The sequence below is a fragment of the Astyanax mexicanus genome, chromosome 22 (genome assembly GCF_023375975.1).
Source record: "Astyanax mexicanus isolate ESR-SI-001 chromosome 22, AstMex3_surface, whole genome shotgun sequence".
In the NCBI taxonomy this organism is placed as follows: Eukaryota; Metazoa; Chordata; class Actinopteri; order Characiformes; family Acestrorhamphidae; genus Astyanax; species Astyanax mexicanus.
Genome location: NC_064429.1, coordinates 20,226,966 through 20,244,024, shown reverse-complemented (window position 1 = coordinate 20,244,024; position 17,059 = coordinate 20,226,966). Strand labels below are relative to the sequence as shown.

Below are 17,059 nucleotides of genomic sequence, written 5' to 3'. Positions count from 1 at the left end.
ATTTTATTAATTTGCCATTTTATGTAACGTGCCTTGTAATGAACTTCAGTCAGTGACAAAGGCTGTTAATAATTATTTATTAATTGACATCAGAAAAATCATATCAGCATTATTAAAACATTTCATTTTTCAATATAAATTTGTACTCAATTATTGTCCAGTCCTAGTTAGGACTTTTGGCATTATTTTGGTATTATAACCGTATGTTTCTGTTTCTGAACTTGAAGCATTTCACACGTTTGATATCTGCTTCCAAACACCACTGTAACTTCTATACATTTTTAACGCATTTCTAGCAAAATATAAAAATATAGATCCTTTCCGACTCAGATAATGATTTGGAAGCTTATGTAGTTTTTTATGTGTTAAGTGTTCTGCCTGGTATGTTTGCTTCAATCATCTTTCCACTAAAAATAATTGTGTATGGTTCTTTGTAGAACATTTTAATAAATAATAGAAGCAGATTGTACATTTGGCATTTTATGTTTTAATAGTAATGCTTTTACAGTAACAATCCATGTTGTTAAAACACACAAAGAACAAAATGGTTCTTATGAGCTTCCTAATAAACAATGCAGTTTGTGTAACAGGCAGCATCTCCAAAAGAGTATGGCTCTTATTCCTCCGAAAACAATTTTCTCAATAATCATTCTCCATGCTGATTGGATGTGCTGAGGCCATGGGCTTGAAGAACCTCACTTTGGTGTGGTTCTCTAGTTAGGACACTCTAACCTTCAATATGCACGGTTCTTTAAAAGGTTCTGAAGGCTTGTTTTATTAAGATGTGTCAGGTGGATGTGGTTTTCTTTGCAGTTCCAGTTTAGCATGAGCTGCAGGGATGAGCTTCACAGCCCTGCTGCTTTGTTTTTTATCTCTTCTGGGTTCTTTTTGACGAGTTTTTGTTTCCTTCATTGACAGACTACTCTGGTTTTGTTGGGAATCTACAATGTCAGCATCCTGTCCATCCAGCTTACATCCCAGCTAAAAGAATAAGAAATTAAACTTGTGTTACACAAAACATAACATTGGTATGACTGAGAAACACACAAGTTAGTACAGCAGAAACATAAGTATGCTTTGTGACATTGAACAACATATCATATTCGACACAATATAGCCAAAAAGTTTTGGGACACCTGCTTTACTGTTTTCAGGGCATTAAAAAAAGAGCTTTCTGAACTTAATTAAGTCAAGTCTTTTTTATTTTCAATGTTAAATGTAGCTACAGATATGAATGCACCCCTCTGTCCATGCTCTGCATTTATTTTGTATGTTTTCTAAAAGCTTACAGATGGAACAGAGCAGTACTAAAGTAGAGTGGGTACTCTGGGGGTGCTAGCTTGGTAGGTCTTAGAAACAGGAGGCTCCTGTAAGAAAGCAGGGCTCAGAGAGATGCTCATCCAACAGATCTTTAATAGTCAATTTGGGCCCAATCCCATTTCACCCCTTGGCCCTATTACTTCTTTTTGAGTGTAAACCTTAGTCTGTTCCAGGGGGAAGGGGGGAAATCCTCACTCTAAGAATTGGGACAACCCTTCAAGCACACAATACGACATCAGAAGTTCAGTAACCGAGCTGCTGGTTAATTAGTTAATTTTAGGGCATTGTATGTCTTCAGAAAGGGGGAAATTAATTATAATAAGTGTAGAAATTAATCATTATTATCCAGTCCTTAATCCCTCTGTGATGGGGAGCTGGAATTAGCTTTTATTTATTTTTTCCTTTCCGCCCTTAAAAGCTTCTGCCGTCTGTTGCATCATTTAAGGTGGAATGGGAAAGTTAGCTAGCTAGCTAACTACTGAGACAAACTACTAGGAATCTTTTTTTAAGCTTGTTATGAAGAATGTGGCCATAAAACATTGAAACTACACATTAAACTCTGGTAAAATAGTGCTGAGCATCACTTTGTGTTGCCATCTTACCAGTGATTATCATACCCCTTCGTTTGAAGTGTGCATCTGAAAAAACTACGTTTGAAGGGCTAACAAGCTCTATCCCTTCCCCCTACCCCTCCAGCCTAACAAGAATTGGAACAGCCCTACCACTTGGCGTGCACATGCAAAAGAGGGGTATGGGTAGGGTGAAATTGGATTGGGTGTTGAGTACAAGGCACTTTACATTAGCTTGCTTATGTAGCAGGTATGGTCATGTCATGGCTGTGAACACAAGTTAAATATATGAAAATGTGTATACTGTGTCTGTCTAAAACATATAAACAGCACCTGAAACATTTCTTACATTGACTAAAGTTAGTGCAAATTACTCACATAAAGCTCTAACAATAAACGTAGGTAGTCAAACAGTGCCAAATATCAACATAGGATTAACATACACACAATATCATTCAATTTAACTCCTGCAGTTCACTCTGCTAATTACTTGTGTTCAGTACTAGGATTTATCATAGAGAAAAAGGATAAAACATCTAACCAAGCAGAAACATATGAAACCCTCTAAATTACCACAATATGACTTATTAGAGAGTTATAGTTGCAAACTGTGGATTATAGAGCATTTGCCACAAAAACAAACAGTGCAGCTGCTTTCAGCTCTGCTGAATGCAAGAGGGAACTTCAAAAGACCATCAGGGACAAACACAAGCTAACACATAGAAAATAACATTCAACTATGGGGCTTTAGTGCCATCTATGAACGACTGATGAAGTAAAACATATCCAAAATAAAGACTTTCCTACACGTACTATGGTTCAAAGGTCTCCTTCCGCTAAAATCCATTTTCTTGTTCTTTGTAAAATACAACAGTTCTGTCAGAGTTATGCTGCATATGAAACTCTTCCTCAACCTCTATTGTCTGCAAAAGCTAGTAAAATAAAATTATCAGAAAAACAAGACAATCAAAAAAAGCACTGTGTCTACGTCAACTCGTGAGTTCATCGCCTCAGCCAGCTTAGTTCGGGACTGCCCACAGACAGAGCTAAACCCAGGAATCGCTCGTCCAGGAATGCGAGCTACACCACTCTCTGACATTAAGCGAAGTTTAATGCTTAACTTTACCTAGCACTCAGTGCTATATCTTTACAACTAAGACTGTATTTCTGAAAACATTTTGTCCTTTGAGTTTTAGAGCTGCAAAATTGACTGTGTGGGGAGGCAGGTCACATTCTCTGCTGCAGTGCTGTTAACCAATCAGAGGCGATATGTTTGCATGAATGAATATTCATGAGCAGAGCCGAAATTCTGTCTTTCTTCAGAGACCACTAATTCAGTGAAATAAAGATAAGATAATACTTTATTATTCCCATAATGGGGAAATTTGCAAGGCTTATACAGAAACACTGGATCACCTTTTTTCACAAAAAAAAAAACAGCATAACTAGACATTTTAAAATGAATGAACAAACGAAGGAATAAGCCGTTTAAGTGAACCTCGACCCCTGTCATCAGGACACAATAGGATATTACATTTTAAATTAGCACCAAGAAGCTGAATGCATTCATTACATAAGGTGTCCACAAACATTTAAACATACAGTGTAAGTCAGTGTTTACCTGTGATTGAGCTGGTTTTCTGATAATCGGCACACAGCCTTCAGCCCAAGAATCTATTGTAGAAGGTGTAGGTTCTTCATCCTCCACGACTGTGTTCTCTCCGTCACCTTCATCGCGCATCAGGTACTGCAACTTTACCACCTGGAGCATGGCATCCTTCGCCCAAGCCACAGTGAAAGGCACCAGCTGGCAGAGCAGAAAGTTTGGAATGAATGTTTACACCAATGTCTTTATGGAATATACTACACACTACATGTGCAAGCTATTGAGTAGGGATGCACCACAATGAAAATCTGAAACTGAACAAAGCCAAATACTGAATATGCATTTTTTCTATAGTTTGAATTAAATGGTCATTTGTTTCACCACTGAACTGAACAGGGTTATTCTAATCAAAAAAATATTTAGCAGTGCTGTTTAGTTACACTTTTAACTTCAGCAGTGCTATATTGGTATAAATTTACTTAAGTAGTGCAAATTTAGAATGGGGCTATTCTAACCACAAATTTACCTCAGTGGTGCCTTTCCAATAATAAATTCACTCAAGCCATGCTGTTTAAATCTCAGTGCTATTTTAGTCATATATTTACCACAGCAGTGCTACTAAAGTCACATGTAGCTAGCCACTGTGGCTAGCTAAGTTGAAATTTTTCAAGCTAGGCAACTTTGTTTACCAAAAGACTGTCTGTGTCATTTGGGCCTGCCGCCACTTTTGCTTAAATGACACGTTTAGATTGAGATTTTTGGTTGCCAAATTCTTCTTGTATCCCTAGTATTAAGGTATTATTGTTACAGATGTCTTCAGAACAAAAACCTTCTCCCATTGAGAGATTACCTGATTATCAATGTCCACCTTACGACACCTCTCCATCACTCTGTTCATAAGCTCTTCCACAATTTCTGCCACAATGTCCTCTCCTTCTTGCTGAGATATCATGGACATCCACTCAGTCTGGGTGAGTTTACCAGGGACTACGTCCACATCTTCTGGTGTTTGAGGGGGAGGCGGGGGCTGAGCAGATGTGACCCGTCCCTTTTCACTCCGGCTCTTGGATGTGGCACGTGACATCTTTTTTCTAAAAAGTAGGACACAGGTTATGAAGGTTTTGTGCACGCACAGACACACACAAACACATACACACGCACATACCATAGCAAAGAGCACAAAACAAATCACCTCTATCACATTGTGTGGCAAATAAAGGTTTAGAACCTGTAGGTTTTATTCTGTGTAGATTATTTTCCTGAACATCGCTATATCCTTTGATTCACGGGATCGAGAGTCGTTATAAGAATAATGCTACAATTAAGCTAATGCTACTGCACACTGAACTGATGTCACAGGACAGTGGCACAGAATGTGATGTAATATTGCATAAATATAAAAAAGGTGCATTTTTACATGTGTATTAGCAGTAGATGCAACTTGAAGTAGTATAATGCATTCCGTAAAGGGGTGTACACTATATTAAAGCTGAACAATTTTGGAAAATTGTGATATGAATATTGCAATATTAAAAAGTACAAAGATCTTCAACATATTTAATCATTGATACAATATCCCCTGTAATGATATTAGTTAAAACCTGCATTTGGTAGAAATTATATGTAAAATAAATTAGAAGAGTGTATATTTTCTTTTTGTTTCAAGTGGCAAAAAAGTTTTATTTATTTTAATTTGACACTGCACGACTTGTGATAACACTTTTGCACATCTGGATGTTGTGTAGCATGTAACATTTGGACATATAGCTAGCTAGTTTACCTTCAACTTTTAGATGATTAAATGGATCAGGTGTTTGGGGAGCATGGAAAATATTTAAATGTGCAGGACAGGGGTAAGGGTGTGCTATATCGTATTATACACGATTATATCACCAGACTTTTTGCCACAATATTGTGATATCATTATTGTGAAAGCAGTCTAGTTTGTATTTTTTTGCCATTTACTGTATTGATTTTTAATTGTTTGTTTTCAGTTTACATGTAGGCACTAAATTTGCTGCACTTATACAAAAGTTTATACAAAATCTTTTTCTTGGTAAGTTAAACTACTGTTTAGGTTTACGTTTTTGTTTCTGCTGAATGTATTACAAAGGAAAAAGGAAATGGTTGTTGACTTCAGGAGAGCACAACACACCCACTCTCCACTCAACATCGACGGGTCCTCTGTGGAGATTGTTAAGAGCACCAAGTTCCTTGGTGTCCACTTAGCAGATAACCTCACCTGGACCCTGAACACCAGCTCTACAGCCAAGAAAGCCCAGCAGCGTCTCTACTTCCTCCGGAAGCTGAGAAAGGCCTGTCTCCCTCCACCCATCCTCACACTCTTCTATAGAGGGACCATTTAGAGCATCCTGAGCAGCTGCATCACTGCCTGGTTTGGGACCTGCAACGTCTCTGACCGCAAGACCCTCCAGCGTATTGTGAGGACAGCTGAGAGGATCATCGGTGTCTCTCTCCCCTCCATCACGGACATTTACACCACCCGCAGCATCCGCAAAGCAACCAGCATTGTGAATGACCCCACCCATCCCTCACACAAACTGTTCTCCCTCCTGCCTTCGGGAAGAAGGTACCGCAGCATCCGGTCCAGCACGACCAGATTCTGCAACAGCTTCTACCCCCAAGCCATCAGACTCCTCAACTGCAGAGACTGAACTGATGGTTTTTCTGTACATGCACACACACTCTTACCCCACTTACCCCAGAAAATGGAAAGCACTAAAAACCCTACTACCTCACTGGACTCTATTGCACACTGTGTAATAGAGGTAATTACTACCTCACTGGTCTTTTTTGCACACTTTTTGCACACTGCATAATTTGCACACTGTCTTGTTATTTATTATTCTTTGTCTGTATTGTGTTGTATTGTCTGTCTGCACTTTTGTACTGTTGCACTATTGTTCTGTCTACACTGTGTTTATGTGCACCATGGTCCCTGGAGGAACGTTGTTTCGTTTCACTGTGTACTCTGTATATAGCTGAAATGACAATAAAAACCACTTTGACTTTGACTATTAAGCTGTTATAGTTTTTGTAAATATAACATTTACATTAATTTTGTTGCAGTGCTATACTCTTGAAAAGTAAATAATAATTTAATGTTTTGTCATATTACCAAGAATATTAAAAACTGCTTTTAAATTGATATTGTTAAAATGAATCTCAATATTCTTTAAATATATGAGCGTTGCTTGATTACAATTTAGATTTTAGTTACATTACAACTTCATTTTTTATCTGTACTTCTTCTACTTTTTTTTTTTTTTTACCAATAAAAAGCATCCCCCTTCCACCATACATGCGCAGCGTTAATATTACATGGTGCAAATATAAACTCCTTGCATTTCGGCATATTTTACGGAAAAGTGTAAAATATGAAAATGACAGGTACATAAAAGAGTTCTTTACAGGTTTCTGACAGAAGCAAATATCTATCTACTGAGATTCCTTCTCACAGGTTATATATGAAAAGATGTACAATCTCGCATTAAAACATTAAACAGACTCAAATCACATTAATTCAAGTACCCTCCCAGCCCTAAATTGAAGTATTCTGTAGGTTAAATGGATAAACCACTTTTTACGGAATACAGACAGCGTATTATGTAAGATTTCTGTGTGTTTAGTTGAATTCAGATGTTTATGATTTTTGTTTACCGGGATAGAGAGTCTGATATTATGAGCGGATCTTTAACGTTAGCTCAGGTTAGCTCTGCGGCAGATTCAGCAGCACTTAGCTGAACTCACTCACTTACTCACTTAGTTACTTACCTCGAGTGTGCTCTTCTGTGTCTGTAATCCGGTGTAAGTGTGCAGTTTACTGAAATTAAATATTAAACTGAGTAAAACTGAGTCAGTCTAACTGTATGAAGCCTACACTACATTTGAGGAAATGTTAGTTGCCTGGTAACTCAAGCCTCTTTCTCTCAGGCCACGCCCCCCGGCCGCTCGCCCGCCTCAGAGAATCCTGGTTGTGCTCCAATCGGCGTATTATCCGTCTTTACCTGTGCACTAACTATCTAGTAAACTAAATATCTAGTAAAATTATAATAATTTTATACCTCCATGAGGTAGAATCAGGGCCAGAGGGGTTGAACTGTTGGTTAAACTACCAGCTCAGAGCCGGTGAGCCGTACAGTAACTAAATATATATTTATTTAATGACTGTTTTCCACCGATTCTGGTGAGTTTTACTTTACTAGTTACTAAATTAAATGTTATATCCCAGTTGTAAAGTTTAAAATGGCAAAAAATAATTTTAAATGTATTAAATTGTATCTTCTTATCAGGCCTTGAGCTGTAAGATGATATAAAAGCCTTTTTCTCTGCAGTAAAATAAGTTACTTAAATTCTGAAAACGTTGATGATTTTGGAGAGTGTGTCCTACAGGGCACTTGGAGAAGCTGCCTGTCCACTCTCTTAACAAAACCATACCTTATGTTGACAGCAACTACCTGTTTTTGTTCAGCAGGGAAGGGAGATATGTTTAGTAATATTTTATAATTAAACAATTTTAATTACATATGCTTGTAAACTCAGTTAAACAGGGAGGGATACATGGATTTTTTTCTCAAAATAATTATCTCTGAATTATTATCATAATAATTAACTAGAAACTAAAAATCTCAGGTGTTTTTGCCAGTCGCAATACCCGACCAATACACCATTTCCCTATTCGCTTTAAAATAGGCTTCAGATGACGCTCTGATTTAGGTTAATATAATTATATCGATTAGCAAGCACTGAAACGATGCATATCACGATATAACGTGATATATACAGTAGCTGTGAATTTCCAGTAGGGTAGTGCAAATCACGGAATCAACTTCCAGCACCCGTAAACAGCCAGTGGATTTAAGAAAATAATGAATAGTGAATTGGTTCCATCTACAGGCCAGAGTGGGTAATTACCTGACTTTTCTCTCTCACATTAATTGTCCCTCCCTTACTCTTGAGTCGAGTTTTTTCCCAAGTACCCCTCGCTGCAGAACCACAAGTCCAGGGGGTGGTGCTGGATCTGATCCAACTCTTCCTACGTCGTGTTTTCATTGGTCTGAAGCAGATCGGACTCTTCCCCATCCGGTTTTACTCACTCGCCTTTCGGAGTCAAGTAAACAATCACGAACGTGAAAGTAAGTTCATAATAGACACATTTTCATTTTGCTAATACTATTAATTAGTTTCGTAGATGTTACGTTGGTTTTATTATTATTATTTTTACATTAGGGGAACACAGGACAGTGTGCATGTGTGTTTATTCGTCTGATCTTATTTACAGTATGTAGAAGTGCTGGGTTAGTGCTAGTATAAAACTAGCTCATTCAAACATACTAGTGAATTGTAATTGAATATATTAGTGGGAAACAACCCGTTTTCGTTTTCCACCCGTTTTCGTTTTCCACCCGTTTTTGTTTTCCAACCGTTTTCCTTTTCCGCCCGTTTTCATATCCCACCCGTTTTCATTCTCCGCCCGTTTTCATTCTCCGCCAGTTTCCGTTTCCCAGCCGTTTTCATTTTCCACCTGTTTTCGAACCCACTTGGGCTGTGTATTTATTTTTTCTTCTTTCATCTTGCTTTGAGATCTACTGTTCTGCAAGTTTGTTCATCAACCTTCTGGGCTGGAGAGCTGCTTGTCTGTAGCACTCCACATGGGCGTGGTAGTGGGGGGAAAAGTGGACCTGAGCATCCAGGGACCGAGTAGGAAGAGGGGCCCATAAAAAAAATCCAGATTTTTTTTTGCTCCCGTTCCTTGTGTACTGGCATGGACAGGGGCGCACTGACATTGAGCGTGTACAGGGCCCAGAATTTGATGCTACGCCCCTGCACTGACTTTTGGGTTTTCATTGTCTGTAAGCCATAATCATTAACAATAAATTTGATAAAATGTTTTTTCATTAATTGATTTAGTCATGTGCTCTTCTTATCACAAAAACATGAATTAGCAGATTTAATTTTAGATTTTGTATCAATATTTAGTCTCTTATTGGTTAAGCACTAGCTAGGGGTCCTAGTAAGTACACAAGTCTACAGATTGGAGCGCAGATACTTCTTCGCTGCGTTGCCGTTGCCGTCACCATGGCTGCAGAGGACGCGAGGTGGTAAGAGCTTTAGCGATTGTTAGCGAGTGTAAATCGGTCGTTCTGGCCCTCAGTTATCGCTACCTTTCGGCTGACAGCAATTACTAATATGTTAGTGCCATTAAACGCTATTTCATTTATTGGAAAACTGGCCGTTTAGCTGTGAAATGCTTGTGTGCTCGTTTTTCTCCTGTATATTTAGCTAGTTAGCTTAGCTTTGTTGCTAGTTAGCTATCTAGCTGGCCAATGTTAAAGTGTGTTTTTCAACCTAATTATTTTTTAAGCAGCAGCTTTAGGAAGCTAGCTAAATAGTTAACCTGACTAGCTAACTTACCTAATACCGTTGGCTGTTAATCAGTGAGCTTGTAATGAATGAATTCAGGCACTTTAAGCTGCCGATAGTTCCTTTAGAGAGCTACTGCCAATAGAATAGGACTCTGTGCAGATAAACATACCCATTGGTATTATATCCCAAGCCAGTCATTTAAAGGGGTATAAAGCCCCCTTGCATTGAGCTATGGAGCAGTGGTCTCTGGAATATTTTTAAATTGGGGATGAGGAGGGTTTGTGATCATCCAACAATCAAAACCCCTCACATTGCTTTGCTCCAAAATCTAGTTGAAGCCAGCTACTCTATCAAAACCAGGATACACTGTTTTAATACCTGTAGTTTTGGGGGGAAAAACATTTAATGAGAAGATGTCTTAATAATTTGATATCCTCCTGAGATTTGGACATATGCCTGACATTTTTTACTTTCTCCTAGGTATTTGGGATTACTAGGACCTAAGAAGTATAAAAACTAAACTTTGTCCTTGTACAGGAAGTCATTTTTGCAAAAAAAAAAAAAGAACAAAAAAAAAAAACAGTGTCCTGATGTGGGGACGGTGGTTTATTTTAACATTTAAAAAAAGACCCTTTCCATTTTCGATCAGGAGGACAAAATTAGTGCAACAACTAAATGTTAGCTTTCTACAAAAATAGAATAAACTAATTTCAAACATAAAAGTGGAGGATCATTTTTTACCTGGCCCATGTTTTTGTCTGGAATGGCTGTAAACCCCTTTGACTGGGCTTCCCAACAATTGGTTTTCAACCAATTTAGTGTAATGTTTTCATGTTGTGACCACTAAATGGTATGGGCAGTGTCTCCATATGAGGCCAAAGGGTCACACTGGGTCTCAAGAGGATATACAACACTGGTCAAAATGAACCCTTTCAGACCCTGCGTCAATTACAATGGACATCATGCTGATTCTTTTTTCAGATGTTTTGTTGCACAGAACACTATCTGAGACCTGATGTCCATCAGAAAAGATCATAAAGCACCAAGTGAAACAGTAATTTAGCCCTCCCACTGCACTGGACCAAAAAAAATCAGAAACTTAGACATTAGGGCATGCCAGCCCTTCAGAACAAATCAGGCAAAGTAATACAAACTATTTTTTACTAATGCTGTGATTAAGAACACTTTTTATCATGTTTAGGAAGAAATAAATTAGTAAATTGGATTTATTTTTATATAGACTTTATATTAAGATAGTGTTTTTTTGTGCATTACAGACAGAATACAGCATTCTTTTAATGAACCAAAAAAAATGAACCAAAAACTACAAACCAAAAAAAGTATATTGTAAAAAAACACTGGAAGTATCATATAAATGTCATATATTATTTGTAGTAAAGCAGTACTGGAACAGATGGTGTTACTGCATTCTCTACTGCAGCATTTACACACTTTCACACGGCACATGTACACTTTCATCATAATAACTAGAAAAAAGACACATACACACAGATAACTCTAAAAGATACATATTAAAATTATAAGTATTGGGGTTGGGTGCCTTGTTCAAGGGCGCATTAGCCAGGGATGCCGATCCTATGGGATGGAACTTTATGTCAAGGCTGCCCTCTCTGTGTGCCAACATGTTAACTATTTGACCATAGAATCTGACTTCTAATATAACCTGTGCATACTGTATATGAGACACTGGAATTTCACACATAATAACAAAATTGTGTGTTGCAGACATCACTGTGGAGGAGCATAATAATTGTATGCACAGAAATGGCAAAAATGTATCATAAAGAGAAGAGCATTCAGATCAAGAGCAGCGCGTCTGCCCTCTACAACAACCTCAGCGTCCTGCGAATTGCCCCCCGCTGCCTCACCTATTTCACAGTGGTCCATGCCAACGTGGTCAACATGGTCAGCGCCTCCTGGGATGGACTGAACTACTCACATCGACAGCTGCAGTCCAAAGAGGGCAACGTGGCCACCAGCTCCTCACTCATCATGCAGGTACATATTTGTGAGGATCTCCGAAAAATAATTACTGATGCTCATCAGACTGAAAAATGTTACAAAATACTTTCTTAAGGGTTTAGACTCAATCCACAGTCAGACAGATTATATGAGATTTGTAACAGCCTAATACTCCAGTATTTGTTAGCATTGCTATCCTGGTGTTTTCCTTGTAAAGCTAAAAAAATTAAGCAAATTTATATTTCATTTAACAATGAAACATTGTCATATTGTCCACCTTTATTATATTATATTGACCAGGCCAGTCTAGTACCATCAATAAAGAGATAAATGTCTCTGTCCAATTGTCTGTTGTATGCAGGCTGCATGGTGTGTCCTACCATCCAGAGACCTTCTTGTTCTCACGTCTCAGAAAGGAATTCAGGTGGGTCTACATATATACAGTCACATTAACATCAAAAAAAGTATCATGCCATACTTTATTTATACCTGAGTTCTGTATTTATGCAATAGATGTACGAGTCCGATGGATCTATTATGGTGTACTGGCATGCACTCGACACTCCAGAGACTCCGACAGGTGAGATCATACTCAGTGCTTGTTGAGGGCTTCTGTATGTGTATGTTATACTAAAACCATCTGTTCTATCTCAGCTCAAGCAGTCTTTGCACGAGGGATTGCTGCAGTGAGGGATAAATACATATGTGTAGGTAAGTGTGGCTGAAGCAACACCCCATATTTCTTATTTAAAGTACTAAATAAAATGTTTATGTCCATTGTTTGTGCTATCAGCTCATAACAGTGCATTCTGTGTTCCCATTCTGTTCCATTTAGGGGTATCTTCTGGTTCAGTGCTGGTATTTGATGTTCCTAGTAAGGGAAGCAACATCACACTGTCTGAGGTGCTGGAGGAACATACAGAGCCAATCACAGACATGGCTTCAGAGTGCTCTGGGAGTATGGTAAGTATCAGTACTCACATACTTATAGGCATCAGCAGAACTGCTGAGTAAATAGAAAAAGAATGTGATTAACCACATTTATTTGGAAAGCTGAGTCCAATTTTACTAACCACAACCAGGCCTGATTACTGACAGACCTGTAGAATAAATGAATCATTTAAAAAGAACATGTCTGACAACATGAAGCAGAATAAAAGATCTCAAACAGCAACACATTATGCCCTGATCTGAAGAAATCAAAGAACAGATGAGAAAACAAAGTCACTGACATCTATCAGTCTGAAAAAACTTAGCAAGTCATTTCTAGGCCTTTGAGACTCCAGCTATTATTCACAAATGGAGATAATATGTAACACTTCTGAACCTTCGCAGGAGTGACCAGCCTGCTGAAATTACTTCAAAAGGGTATGGACAACTTATCCAGAAGGTCCTATAAAACCCAGAACAGACCATCATTTTGTGACCTTAAGCTCAGGCGTACTTGGGTTCTGCAGCAAGACAATGATCCGAAGCAGACTTCTGAATGATCCGAAGGTCGACTTCTGAATGGTTAAAAAAAAAAAAGAAAATGAAGGTTTTGGAGTGACCAAGTCAAAGGTCATTCAGGCTTAAAAACCCTCCAATTGGCTGAATTAAGACAATTCTGCAAAGAAGCAGGGGCTAAAAGTCCTCCACAGAGATGTGAAAGACTCATTGCCAGTTATTGCAAACGCTTAATTGCAGGATGGAAAAAGCAAGTTATTAGGTCAGGTCGGTTTTTCCCTTAATGAATGAAATTATCATTTTATGTTGTCTTTGTCTGATATTAAAAATTGTTTATTCATCTAAAAAAATTAAGTATGATAAAAAAGCAACTACAAAAGAAATATGTATGGGGCAAATACTTTATCACAGCACTGTATCTGTATATTCAAAATATATTCAATATAATAAAGCGTGTTTATGCCTTTACCTTTTTTCTCCCTTTATATCAGGAGTGTATAGCTGATTTGGTGAGCGCTGATGACTCCGGTACTCTGTGTGTATGGAAGTCTGGAGGTGACTTCCAGCTCCTCAACAAGATCCCAGGATTTGAGTAAGTGGAAACACAGCTGCGCCTATTTAAGAGTAGAATTAGACAAAAAAAGCCTCAACATGAAGAGTCAGCTTGGTAGAAAACCAAAAAAAAGTTTTTATATATTAAACAGCGTTATTATCTTTTCCCCAGCACGAGCTGCTCATCGGTGAAGCTGTGGAAAGGCACAGTGATCGCTGGCTACGGCACAGGACAGATCCGTCTTTACGAAGGGGTCACTGGGATACTGCATGCTGAGGTCAATGCCCATGCCCGCTGGATCTACTCACTGGACATCGCTCCCTTCACTGGACTGGTAAGAAAAGCATACAGTATTCCGCTCGTCATGTGCGATGCTGTTAATTTGTTAAAATGTGAAAGTGATAGTATGTGTTTATCTTTTCAAAGCTATTGTCTGCTGCTGAGGACTCCCTGGTTCGAGTTTGGCATTTAACTATCAGTCCAGAAACCAACAATGTTGAGGTAAGAGGTCAATAGGTCTGGATACAGTGGCTTGCAAAAGTATTCATACCCTTTGAACTTTTCCATATTTTGTCACCTTACCACCACAAATTTAAATGTATTTATTGGGATTTTAAATCATAGACCAACACAAAGTATTTCATAACTGTGAAGTGGAACGAAAATGATACATGTTTTGAAAGTTTTTATCAAATAAAAAACTCTAACACCTCTAAATAAAATCTAGTGCAATCAACTGTCTGCAGTCACTTAGTTTTGTGAAGGCCTTAGTGGTTTGTTAAAAAAACACTAGTGAACAAACAACATCATGAAAACCAAGGAGCTCACCAGACAGGTCAGAGATAAAATTGTGGAGAAGATTAAAGCAGGGTTAGGTTATAAAAACATATCCCAAGCTTTGAGCATCCCAAGGAGCACAATGTACAATCAATCCATCATCCAAAAACAGAAAAAATATTTAAAATGTTTTACCCAAACCATGTATCACTTTTGTTTCACTACACACTTATGCAATACTTTGTGTTTGTCTATGATTAAAATCTCAATAAAATACATTTAAGTTTGTGGTTGTAAGGTGGCAAAATGTGGAAAAATACTATTGTTTGTAGTCTACATGTTGTCTGTATGTAGGTAATCAAACCTATTCTTACTATTTATTCTTTTAATAAAGCAGATTATTAATATCTAACTTCTCTTTTTGCTTTGTTCAGATCGAGCACCTGTATAACGAGTGTGTGACGGACTCTCAGATCTGCGGAGCTAAGTTCTGTGATGGTGATGGCTATGCTTTTGCGGTCACAGGCTACGACTTGAGTGAGATCATCCGCTACACGCAGGCTTAGGATGGAGTTTTACTTAAGAACAACATTACTTTAAGGTCAATGTGTGTGTGTGTATGTGATGATAGGGCTTTTAGTTTGGGGTGTGTGTTTGGATTGCAGTAAATGTGCAGAGAGCACGTCTATCAGCAGTACTGTAATGTGTTGTGTGTACAAGGAGGATTGTGAATTATCATCATTATCATGTTTCTACTACCATTCAAATAAGTTGGCCAAATTTGTTTGCTTAAAAGAGTTTTAAGGATTCTTTTCTGATATAAATTTTGGTAATTCCTGTAATAATGTATACCCAGTACCCAGTACCCAGTAGTATGTTAAATGCTCTTACAAGTTGAGAAATGCAATGTCCTATAAACGGTGCTGTGAAAAAGTATTTGCCCCTTTCTTTTGTTTATGCTTTTGAACATATTACATTTTTCAGATTAATAAACATTTAAAATCAGACAAATAATTAAACTATTGTCTCATCAGTCCACAGAATATTTTCCCCAAAGTTCTGGTGATCATCGAGATGATTTCTGGCAAATGTAAGATGGGCTGTTTGTGTTTTTTGGTCAGCAGTATTTTTTCCTATGGATGCTATTTTTGCCCAGGCTCTTTTTTTATCATTGAATCATTAACACAGACCTTAACTGAGGCAAGTGAGCTCTGTAGTTCTTTACATGTTGTTCTGGGTTCTTTTACTACCTCTTGGATGAGTTGTTCATGCCCTTTTGGAGTAATTTAGTTAAGCCGGCCACTCCTGGTTACCTGGATTACCAGTGTTCCATGTTATCTCCATTTGTGAATAAGAGCTCTTGATTGTACAGTTTATCTTTGTCTCATATTAAAGTTTGTTTGATAATCCTAAAATGTAAGTATACCAAAAACAAAACAAAAGCAGTCAGCAAGGGGCATATGCTTTTTCACAGCACTGTATCTGCCACCCAACATCAGGGTCTGCTCACATGGTAACACTTCACTTATACAGGTGTGGGCATTCCCAAGCCATCCCCTGAAGTTACATGACACATGGCATGCCAGTGTATGTGTTGCTTTTATAAAATAATAATCAATATTATTAGCTTGAGCTGGTCATAAGATTTTGGTTTGTGTGTGTATGTGTTCTTTTTTATGTCTAAAGCATACAGTATTAGGTACTTTTTTGATTTACTTTGTTATAATAGACAGTTATACATATTTTCATACAATATTATGAGGCTAAAGTTGACTTTGTATCAGCGTGAATGTATTTATTTAATATGAATGTAACTGTGTCGGAGTGCAACAGTCTATTTTTCCTTAATCAGTTTCATTGTCTTACGTTATGCAGCACTTCTGGTGCTGTATGATATTAGTTATATTAGTTACAACACTATATAGTGTTATATATTTTCAGAAGCCAATGTATTGTAGAATAAGTCAATAAATAAAAGTCAATAAACATTCATCCTGATTTTTTTTCACAGTGTGTGTTGCTTTTTTGTAGGATCACCAGTAGATGGAGCTACTACAACTGAAATTTGGAGTCCCAGTCCTCTGTACAACGAGAAGCACTTACATATGAATTTGCCAAATGCCATTGAAGGGTTATTTTTGTAACATGAATGATTGTGACTTTGTATGGATTGCTGTTGGGTTAATAGATTCCACATACATTCTCAACTACTACAATAAGGCTTTGGCTTGACACTGAACTGTTTTGCAGCAGAGTGTATACAGCTGCATCTAAAAAAAATTGAATATCATTGAAAAGTTACTTTATTTCAGTAATTTAGATCAAAATGTGACACTCATTAATGTATTACACATGGAGTGATTGATTTTAGGCGTTTATTTCTTTTATTGTTGATGATTATGGCTTACAGCCAATGAA

At 37.7% G+C, this 17,059-nt stretch overlaps 2 protein-coding genes across 3 annotated transcripts; one reads left to right on the top strand and one right to left on the bottom strand.

The window, feature by feature from the left end:
• Positions 1 to 464: 464 nt before the first annotated feature.
• On the bottom strand, positions 465 to 7,448 carry LOC103021460 (uncharacterized protein C2orf81 homolog). Its single transcript, XM_007258314.4, has 4 exons — positions 7,291 to 7,448; positions 4,346 to 4,586; positions 3,511 to 3,696; positions 465 to 981 (listed from the first exon to the last, which is right to left on the bottom strand). The coding sequence occupies exons 2-4, from the start codon at positions 4,577 to 4,579 to the stop codon at positions 778 to 780; spliced, it is 624 nt and encodes a 207-aa protein (XP_007258376.3). The 5' UTR covers positions 4,580 to 4,586; positions 7,291 to 7,448; the 3' UTR covers positions 465 to 777.
• Positions 7,449 to 9,551: 2,103 nt separating this feature from the next.
• Positions 9,552 to 16,791, top strand: wdr54 (WD repeat domain 54). Of its 2 annotated transcripts, XM_022667555.2 has the most exons (11): positions 9,552 to 9,617; positions 11,629 to 11,901; positions 12,227 to 12,289; positions 12,379 to 12,445; positions 12,520 to 12,576; positions 12,701 to 12,828; positions 13,803 to 13,903; positions 14,036 to 14,198; positions 14,291 to 14,365; positions 15,076 to 15,242; positions 16,673 to 16,791. In XM_022667555.2, the coding sequence occupies exons 2-10, from the start codon at positions 11,668 to 11,670 to the stop codon at positions 15,205 to 15,207; spliced, it is 1,020 nt and encodes a 339-aa protein (XP_022523276.1). In that variant the 5' UTR covers positions 9,552 to 9,617; positions 11,629 to 11,667; the 3' UTR covers positions 15,208 to 15,242; positions 16,673 to 16,791. The 2 variants fall into 2 exon arrangements, with proteins under 2 accessions (XP_022523276.1, XP_007258375.1); XM_007258313.4 differs by lacking the exon at positions 16,673 to 16,791 and having other exon boundaries at positions 15,076 to 16,639.
• Positions 16,792 to 17,059: the final 268 nt, after the last annotated feature.

What these genes read in the sequence shown, in the direction of transcription:
- LOC103021460 (XM_007258314.4), bottom strand. Translation starts at nt 4,579, where the DNA reads ATGTCACGTGCCACATCCAAGAGCCGGAGTGAAAAGGGACGGGTCACA. An exon ending in AGGTGGACATTGATAATCAG is followed by an intron (nt 3,697 to 4,345) that starts GTAATCTCTCAA and finishes CTGCTCTGCCAG; the next exon opens with CTGGTGCCTTTCACTGTGGC. An exon ending in GAAAACCAGCTCAATCACAG is followed by an intron (nt 982 to 3,510) that starts GTAAACACTGAC and finishes TTATTCTTTTAG; the next exon opens with CTGGGATGTAAGCTGGATGG.
- wdr54 (XM_022667555.2), top strand. Translation starts at nt 11,668, where the DNA reads ATGGCAAAAATGTATCATAAAGAGAAGAGCATTCAGATCAAGAGCAGC. An exon ending in CGTCTCAGAAAGGAATTCAG is followed by an intron (nt 12,290 to 12,378) that starts GTGGGTCTACAT and finishes TTTATGCAATAG; the next exon opens with ATGTACGAGTCCGATGGATC. An exon ending in GGATAAATACATATGTGTAG is followed by an intron (nt 12,577 to 12,700) that starts GTAAGTGTGGCT and finishes TGTTCCATTTAG; the next exon opens with GGGTATCTTCTGGTTCAGTG.